The 9,419-nt window shown below is 57.0% G+C and overlaps 1 protein-coding gene across 1 annotated transcript; it reads left to right on the top strand.

The window, feature by feature from the left end:
• Nucleotides 1-6,424, top strand: LOC120600076 (dynein intermediate chain 2, axonemal-like). The gene is made up of 5 exons (XM_039859315.1): nucleotides 1-414; nucleotides 2,267-2,402; nucleotides 2,943-3,089; nucleotides 3,898-4,122; nucleotides 5,719-6,424. The coding sequence occupies exons 1-5, from the start codon at nucleotides 203-205 to the stop codon at nucleotides 5,803-5,805; spliced, it is 807 nt and encodes a 268-aa protein (XP_039715249.1). The 5' UTR covers nucleotides 1-202; the 3' UTR covers nucleotides 5,806-6,424.
• The last annotated feature ends 2,995 nt before the right edge of the window (nucleotides 6,425-9,419 follow it).

Below are 9,419 nucleotides of genomic sequence, written 5' to 3'. Positions count from 1 at the left end.
CCTGAGCAGGTCCTAAGGAAGGGTGGGACCTGATGAGCCAGGCGGAGGCAGGGGCAGCTCCCTGGGAGCCGGTGGGGCACAGCCCGAGCAGAGGCGTCCGCCAAAGGTCCACCCCAGAAGGCTGCTCACCGGCTAGGCCCCGAGACGACATTTCACGGGGCCTTCCGCTCCTGTGTCACCGCCTCCGCAGCCAACCAAGTTCATGGTGGGCACTGAGGAAGGCATCGTCATCTCCTGCAACCGCAAGGCCAAGACGCCGGCCGAGAAGATCGTGTGCACCTTCTCCGGCCACCACGGCCCCATCTACGCTCTGCAGAGAAACCCGTTCTACCCAAAGAACTTCCTGACCGTCGGCGACTGGACCGCCCGCATCTGGTCGGAGGAGAGCCGCGAGTCGTCCATCATGTGGACCAAGTAAGCAGGAGGATGGGGCGACAGAGGGATGCGGGAGGCTGGAGGAGGCAGAGGGGACCCGGCCCAGCCCCGGAGTCACCCGAGCCTTCATGCGTCCACCCCTAAAATGGAGACGACAGCCCGCCACAGACACCCGAGCTCCTGCTAGGAAGCGGCTCGATTCAGCCACTTTGCAAAGGAATACGCTTCGAACCGCGGCCACAGGTTAATTTTCATAGCCCGCAAGAGCAGGTAGCATCACCGTTTGTCACGGCGTTGTTGGTGTGAGGGATCCGAGCTCCAGGGAGGCAAAGCCCCTTGCTCCTGGTCTCCCGACCGGCGACTCCGTTTTGTCCGTCCATCCATACGCTGATGGACACTCGGGCTGCTCTCGCCTCTTAGCCGTCGTGAATAAAGGTGCTATGAGCAGAGGCGCGCAGTGCAGCCCCGTTTCGCGGGGTGGGGGCGGCCTCTCCTAGACCCATGTTTCACCTCATCCGTTCAATGGTTTTTCGGGACACAGACATTCGGGATCTTTATGGCGAAATGCTCAGTGGACACAGTTTTTCGACGAACCTCCACACTGTTTTCCATAGTGGCCATACCAGCTGACACTCCCACCAACAGGGCACGAGGGCACCCTCTTCTCCACGTCCTGGCCGGCACTTCTAATGATGCCATCGTGACAGGCACGGGGCTGCCTCACTGCGGTTTCGATTTGCATTTCCCTGATGATTAGCGATGTCAGGCGCCTTTTCACGTACCTGCTGGCCATTCCTATGTCTTTTTTTCTGTCTTTTTTTTTTTTTTTTTTGGAGAAATGTCTGTTCAGGTCACTTGCCCATTTTTAAATTGGGTTCTTTGGGGGTTTTGTTGGTTTGTTTTGCTTTCATTTGTATTTTTCGCTATTGAGTCGTGTGAGTTTCTTATAGATTTTGGTTATATTAACCCCATATCAGATAGATAGTTTGCGAATATTTTCTCCCATTCCAAAGGTTGTTTTTTCATTTTGTTCATTGTTTCCTCGGCTGTGCAGAAGGTTTTCAATTTAATGCAGTCCCATTTGTTTATTTTTGCTTTTGTTTTCTGTGCTTTCGGTGTCATATCCAAAAATTCATTGCCAAGACCAATGTCAAGGAATTTTTTCCCTATATTTTCTTCCGGGAGCTTTATGCTTTCAGGTCATACGTTTAAGTCTTTAATCCATTTTGAGTTGATTTCCTTCCTTCCTTCCTTCCTTCCTTCCTTCCTTCCTTCCTTCCATGGTAACATTGGTTAACGAAATCCAGTAAGTTTCAGCTGTATGTTTTAACAGTAAGGCATATATATATATCTACATCGTGTGTTCACCTCCCATAGTGAGATTTCTTTCCGTCTCCATGTATTGGACCCCTTTTACCCCATCTACCTCCCCCTTTGAGTTGATTCTTGCGTGTGGCATAAGATAAGCGCCATTCTTCTCTGCAGAAATCTCCAAAAATCTAGGTTAAGCCAAGTGGGATGTATAATGCTCTCCGAATCTCAACAGTATGAACTTTTCTGGGCACACCCTTCTCTGACTCCTCTCAAGGAGTCCCAAGACTGGGGCACTGGGCCCCGACCCGACGAAGCGTGCCCGTTCCCTGGAGTTAGCTGTGGAGAAAGGCCAGTGGCCAGCCCGCAGGAAAGACCACCTCAGAGCCCTTTGAAGTGCAGCCTCTGAGCCCCCGACCGAGAGCAGTCCAGGGTGGCGTGGCTAGAGTTCAGACGTGAGGAAGAACTTCCTGCCCTGCAGCGAGCAGCCGGGGCTGGGTGAGCCGAGTGGGGGCTCAGCACCCACTCTGTCCCTCCCAACCACTGTGGTCCCTGACTGGTGGCACCCTGCTCCCCACAGGTACCACATGGCCTACCTCACTGACGGCGCCTGGAGCCCAGTAAGGCCAGCAGTTTTCTTCACCACCAAGATGGACGGGACCTTGGACATCTGGGACTTTGTGTTCAAGCAGTGTGACCCCGCCCTCAGCTTGAAGGTCATGTGCATTCCCTTCCCCATGCGCCCAGGCCCTCAGGCCGTGGTGCCTGTAAGCAGACTTGGGGAGGGGGCGGGGCCCGGGGAAGGATTAAAAAAGAAGAAAAAGCACTTGCCTGGCCTCTCCTCCCCCTGGAGCTATTCCTTCAGAAGCCTCGGGTGTGGGCCCCTGGCAGCCGACCAGATCGGTCCAGTCCAGGCTGATGTTGTCATAGTAACACAGCCAGAGCAGAGCCCCACTGGCTGGGCCCATGGAAGGCGTGGGGTTTGGGAAACTGCAGGAAGAGTGGGGGGCTGCCCTGAAGGGGTCAAGGCAGGAGGGTCAGGCGGGAGACAAGGCGGAGGCAAAGGGTCTCGGCAGCCAGTCTCAGAGTGTGGTCAGCTTCATCCTCTGTGTGGGTCGGGGGGTGTCACCCGGGGCATTTGAGCTGGGTCATTTTGCTAAGCCTCCCCATGGGCCAGATACTCAGACAGACAAGGGTTACTTTGCTTCTCTCTCTCCTCCCTGACCTGGGAATGTCTGGCCCCCCCCACCCCGCAGGTGTGTGACGAGGCCCTCTTCTGCCTCCGGGTGCAGGACAGCGGGTGTTTCATCGCCTGTGGCTCCCAGCTGGGGACAACCACACTGCTGGAGGTCTCCCACGGCCTGTGCACCCTCCAGAGGAATGAGAAGAACATAGCTTCTTCCGTAAGTGTCAGTTTGCGTCTCGACCTGGCCCCTGGCCGAGCAGGCTAGTCAGAGAGAACCCTTTCTCTCATGCCGGCCCCCACCCTCAGGAAATGGGTGGACATTTGGGGGAGGCAGCAGTGGCGTCCTTAAACGAGTGCTGTAAATGGGTGTCAAGATGTCTGAATCCTCCCCAGCTTAACCACTCAGTAGCTACGTGGCCTCGGGCAAGTCCCTTTACCTCTCCAGGCTTCAGTTTTTCAGCTGTCAATCAAAGTGGTTTAACTAGCTCAGTTTGTCTAGTTTCAAACAATATACATACATATATTTTTGCAGCAGAATCTGTCACATGAAGGCTTAGGAGACTCTGCCAATAGAGGGGACCGCCCTGGGGAAGGGGTGCTGGGAAGCTGGGGGGCTGAGATCGGTCGCCGCACCTCGCTCCAATGGGTGGCCCCGGAGGCACCTCCCCAGAACCGTGGGGTACACTCTGGAACTGAAAACCCCTGGTGCCGAGACCCGGGAGACCCTCCGGGCTCCGCCTGAGACTGTGGCCCCTGCCAGCGAGCTGGTCCCCCACAGGCGTGGGGTGGCCATGTCACACGACTCCAGAGGGCATTCTTCCCACAGTTGTCCCTGTTCTTGGAACTCCTTGGAACCAAGTGACTTGTCATCCCTGTTCCCACCTCCTATTTAGCCACCCTTTCTTGCCATTAGCCCTGACCTCTTTGGGGGCTGCTTCAAGTTGAGCAAGGAGAACCCGGTTTGGTCCCTGTGCCGGGAGCCCCGGCCCTCTTCCCACGGGCCTCTCTGTCCCTGTGTGCCCCAGATATTTGAGCGTGAGACCCGGCGGGAGAAGATTCTGGAGGCCAAGCACCGGGAGATGCGCCTGAAGGAGAAAGGCAGGACGGAGGGCAAGGATGATGAGCTGAAGGAGGAGGAGCCCGCCGTGGACCTGGAGGGGCTGGTCAGAAAGGCCGAGGAGGACTTCTTCGACATCATCTTCTCGGAGCTGAAGAAGAAGGAGACGGCAGCCATGAAGAAGTCCAAGCTCGTAGGGGCCTCGCGCAGGGGCCGGGAGGGCGGGGTGGGAGCGGTGGTGCCTGGGGGCTTTCCGTTTGCCGACCTCCCGGGTGACCTTGAGCAAGTAACCTCACCAGGCGGTCCTTAATTTGTCCATCTGGCAGATGGGAGGAGCTACTCACTTCCTCCCAAGGACTCCTAAGCCTCCGGTCGGCAGGAGCCGTGCTCCGTGCTCTGCGGAATCCTCCCTCCCTACCACGGCAGGCGCCCGGGACATGCGTGTGACTATAGCTGAATGAGGATGGGGGCGAAGTGAGGGGTCAGATGAGCATGAGCCTTGAGGCCCGTGGAGGAGGGGGCTGTGACAGCCGCGCCGTGCGGAGGGGCGTCCTGCTTGCCCCGTCAGGTGTCGGGGATGAACCGTGCTGAGCTCACGTATCCACGGCCCCAGCTCTAAAGCACTCACGCCTGGGCCAGTCACTCCACTTCTTGGTCCCTTCATTTTTATCCAGAAAACGAGGAGATTAGCTATAAAGATGGTGTCTGGTCACCTTCCAGGCCCTCCTCTGTACCGAGGGACAGAGGAAGAAAAAGACCTCGTCGGTCTAGGTCATTGCCTTTAGGGCCCCACAGGTGAGATGCCAAGATGGGAAAGTTCGAAAGAGCAGCCTCGAAGGGAAAAGGAAGGACAAGCACCTGTGGGCCCTTGTAAGCCCAGGTCGCGTGTGACCGCACAGGGCACCCACTCAGGAGGCCAGCCCTGAGCGCGGGAGCCGTGTGGCAAGTTCATGGGCGCCGATGGAAGTGGCCGGGGGACGAGGATGGGCGAGCGTGCAGAGAGGCTAGCTGGTCCCATCTCTGACTTTCTCTCTCTTCTGTCTCCCTCTTACTGGGTCGAGGGACAGGCTGTGATTTCATGGGCACATTTTGCTTTCGAATGTCTTCAGATATGAGTGGCTTTATCCTCTGTGTGGTACAGGTGGGGCAGAGTGCTCCCTCCCTTTATAGCAGAGACGAGACTGGACCCTTAGCCCTAGGATCCCCCACCGCTGGGCCCTCCAGCCTTTGAGAAGGTGATGCCCACACTGGCCACCTTCCACGGAGCAGCGGAGCTCACAGACTCTGTTCTTGGTGCCGGAGGTCGCCAAAGGTGTTCCTCACAGCAGCTCAAGCGCACTAGAAGGAGAAGCTGAGCCTCAGAGGGGTTCAGGTTCACAGAACTTGGCCCCCTCCCCCTCCTGCCCCCACACTTCCTGCCTCTCTCCTAGTCTCTGCACTTGGCCAGAGGTTCTGGGGACAGAGCTTTAGAAAACACTGCTGTGTCCTTACACGCACTGTTTCTCATCTTAGCCACAGCCCTTCGAATAAGTGGGTCCACTTTGCAGGTGGGGGACCAAGGAGACTCAGGAGGAGTTAGCTGAGGTCACCAAGCAACAAGTGGCAGAAATAGGACTTGTACCTGAGCCCATCGCATGCCCCTGCCGTGCCCGCCGTCCTCAGCCTCGCGGCCTTGGCCCTAGCACCCAGACCCTGGCCATTTGGCTGCTTCTGGCCTCAGGGGGTGAACTTCCCGGGTTAAGGGGGGCCTGCCCTCCCCCGGCAATTCAGCGCTGTCCTTCCTTAACAGAAACAACGAAAGCTGGAGACAGATGAAAACGTGGAGGAGGAAGAAGAGGCGGAAGAAGAAGGGGGCGCTGAGGAGACCCCGGCCTAGAAGGCCCGCCCGGCAGCAGCCCCCTCCCACGTGCACCTTCATCTCCCACCTCTTGGCACAGCCCTGGTTTTACAAGTGGGGGGCTGAACTCCTCTCTTAAAGTGTCACTAGGGGGGACCCAGCCCCCATGACCCACGAATTGCAGGCCCACATTGACTCACTGAGCCCAGCGCTCCCAAGCGACCACTCGGAGAGAGAAAAGGGACAGAGCTTTCCTCTGAGCTGGGTGGCCCGTCTCAGCCACCTCGGCCACCTCCACCTCAGGTCCCACACAGCCTGGCCCTGCATGTCCCCTTCGATTCCGCTTCTCAAGGGCTTTCCCGCTGTCCTTTGCCTTCGCGAGCCTGCAGAGCGTCACTGGGCTTGCCGCAGCCACGGCGGGGCCCTGGGCAGAGCTGGCGGGGGACGAGGGGGTCACTCCTCCCTTCCTGACCCTCCCCGTCCACATATGACCCAGGAACAGAAAGCCCGTCCACTCCGAGATGTCTTCCCAGGCAACTCCTCCAGGCACACGTACCTCCAAGAGGGTGAGAGTAGATCAGTGACTCGAGCTTGGTTATCCTTGTGCCCCGCAAGCTTTCTGTTGTCCGAATCCTTGTAAAATTAAATGAGTAACAACTACGCTAACCCTTAGTGCTTATTACGCAGCCTGTGCTGAGAGCTTCTCACATTGTCTTGTGTGATGATTCCTTTTACAAATCCTTGGAAGGCGTGTGCTCTGATTATCTTTACAGAGGAGAACACGGGTTCTGAGAGAGATGTAGGGACTCGCCCAGGCCCCCGGGGTGAGTGAGAGGCAGAGCGGGCAGAAGACTGGGCAGCTCGCTCCCCAACCCTGCACATCGGTCACCTGTAGGCCTGGTGCTGGGCAGGGCCTGCGGGGCTCCAGTGGGCTGGCCCGAAACCGTGGCCCAACAGAGCATTTGGTGATCATTGCTAGGAATGTCACCTCAAAGCCAGCTTTGCTCCCGGAGAAGTCCCCAACCACTGTTCATTCTATGGGTGTCAGGTGGTCCTGACACGGACCCAAAATGCCTTTTAAAAATGCCTGTGTCACAAATCTTATTAGGGAGGGACCCGGGGCCAGCCACCCCTGTCCCCTCCCCCCGCCAAAAAAAAAAAAAAAAACATTTGGGTGTCCACTGTGGCTTGACTGTGATAAAATAATCATCGTGGGTCACATTTATTAGGCACTTAATCTTCAAACTGGCCCCAGAAGAAGTGCTATCATCGTCATCCTCCATCCCTGAGTCACGGATGTGTCAAGTGACAAACAGTGGGAGCAAGCTGCCCAAGTCCCGTGGGAGCGAGTGGAAGATCTCAGTGTCGGCCCGCAGTCCCGGCCTTCCTGTGAACGGCCAGACGGGCTCCACTTCCGGGTCCCCCAGGAAGAAGCGTCCGAGCAGAGGGTGTCCACGTGTCGTGCATCTCCCTCCGTACAGTTTCCTGTGATGGGTGCCTCAACTGACACAGGAAGCCCCGGAGCTGCCCGCAGAGCCGCGGTTTCGACTGGGGGTGATTTTGCCCCCGACAGGACACTTGACAATGTCCGGGCACATGTCGGAGTGACATAAGTTGTTGGAGGGTGGAACTCAATGCCCAGGGGGGCTGCTTGACGTCCGACAGGGCATAAGACAGGCCCACACCACAGGGAATGATCCGGCCTGAATGTCTGACTTAGAAAAATCTATCCCAATGAAATGTCCCAGGAGAAAGTCGTGGCTCCCTGTGGCGTTAGCCTGGGCGCACTGATGGACCCCTCGGTGGGATGCCCGGAGGATGAGCTCCAAAGGAGGATATTCTTTCCCTACAGTAGAATTTTGGCTTTGGGCTTGTGCTGGCGAAGGTGGGCCACCTGCCGGGGGCTGCCGACCCTTCGCTGTGGGTACAGAGATCACCGCTGTGGCCGGATGGCATTTGAGAAACGAGCATGGAAGAGGAGAGGAGGGCCCTGCAGACATCGCTGGGCAAGGGGCCCAGTCGTTGGAAAGATACTGGGATGGCGGGTGAGAGAGAATGGCAGCTTGGAACGGGGCGATGGCTATGGAGTCACTTTCACCTGTGTGCACCTCTGTTACCTACCTTGGGGGGTTACCTGGGAGACTAAATGAAATAACACGTGTCAACATAACCCCACACTGGGTTCAAAGGGGCTGCTCAGTGTCTATTACCTCCCTCACATAGGAGCACCTGGTGGCCATCCAAGACAGCCTTCCCCACGGCCAAGTCTGAGGTTAGCGGGGGAGCCAGGAGGATGGTGCGTGAACTGGTTTCTCACACACCAGCCTCAGCATCTAAAACCTAAACCTGGAGGGACGCTGGGCTTCTTAAGAGAAAAGTGCTCCGTGGATGCTTGTTTCCCAATCAGTCTCTTTCATTTCACCTCCAAGCCCTAAGTAGCCACGTCCAGCTCACGAGCAGGGGGACTGTGGTCCCCGGGGCCCTAGAGGGTCACAGGGCTTTAGGAAGTGGACTCCACCTGCGGGTGGGTTTGGGGAGGAGAGAACATCACACGTCTCTGATGGAAAATATCGTTGCTACATGAGAATCATGGTCACTGATGACATCGACACTCGAGGGGGGCAGCAGTGGCCTTTTCGTTAGCTTCTGCCCCCTGGAAACTTCAGGGAAATGGATGAAGAGCTAGTTCAGCGAGCTCAGGAAAGCCGGAAAAGGTGGAAGGGACATGTAAGAGAACCCTGAAGGAGTTAGCCAGACACATAAGTGGAAGACGGACATCCAGGACGGAGGCAGGAACAAAGCCCAGGGATGTTTGCCGAGAGCAGGACCTGCAGAATGAGCGCGGCCAGAGCTCGGGCGGGAAGAGGGGACACAGGCCAAAGGTGAGGCAGGGAGGGCAGGACTCCAGACTAAGGGCAGTCTCCACGGGGAAGACAATGCACGATGACGAGTGAACATGAAGGTCGGACATGCAGGCTGCCGTGATGGGGCAGCAGGCGTCCCAGCCTGTGGGCAGGGGCGGGGGAGGGGGTGGTGGACAGAAGCAATGGGAGCGGATGAGTGGTCAGATTCTAGGCCGTCCCTGCATGTGGAAGGTATGTGCTGAGCGCCCCCAGCGCCTGGGAGCATACTCTCAGGGGTCTTTGAGGGCAAGAGTAAGAGTCTGGTGGAGGAGAGGAAGGGTCTGGACTTTGGGATGAGTCTCCACATAAGATGGGATGGGACTACCCGCTTCGAAGCTTCTCTTATTTTTACCACCCTGGGCCGTCCCGGGTGAGTTTTTGCACTTGGAGGAACAGAAAGAGAGAAATAGTTCTGCTTCCAATGATCAGCAGCCCCATGCAGCTGGCTGTAATAGGTTAGATTCAGGGGTTTGAAGTGTAAGCCGGGAGGTGGCTTCCTGCCTGAATGATCCGTCTTCAAACTCACCTGATGCTCATTTGCAGCATGCCTGTTTGCAAACCGGCCAGCCTAGGTGTGCAGCCTCAGGGCCGCCTGGGCCAGAGATCGGGCCGAAACCCCCAGACTCCCTGCAGGAGTGTTTGGTTTCCACCGAGCTTCACTTGGTTTATCTATTTATCAAGCCCAAGGCCACGGGCGGCTTCCAGCTTATTAATAACTGTAACACACAAGTTCCTCGAGGCAGCTGGGGA

Source organism: Pteropus medius, unplaced genomic scaffold, assembly GCF_902729225.1.
Source record: "Pteropus medius unplaced genomic scaffold, Ma_sr-lr_union100, whole genome shotgun sequence".
Lineage (NCBI taxonomy): Eukaryota > Metazoa > Chordata > Mammalia > Chiroptera > Pteropodidae > Pteropus > Pteropus medius.
Note: the sequence above shows the minus strand (reverse complement) of the source record. Positions and strands in the feature narration are given on the sequence as shown.

What these genes read in the sequence shown, in the direction of transcription:
- LOC120600076 (XM_039859315.1), top strand. Translation starts at nt 203, where the DNA reads ATGGTGGGCACTGAGGAAGGCATCGTCATCTCCTGCAACCGCAAGGCC. An exon ending in TCGTCCATCATGTGGACCAA is followed by an intron (nt 415 to 2,266) that starts GTAAGCAGGAGG and finishes TGCTCCCCACAG; the next exon opens with GTACCACATGGCCTACCTCA. An exon ending in CCATGAAGAAGTCCAAGCTC is followed by an intron (nt 4,123 to 5,718) that starts GTAGGGGCCTCG and finishes CTTCCTTAACAG; the next exon opens with AAACAACGAAAGCTGGAGAC.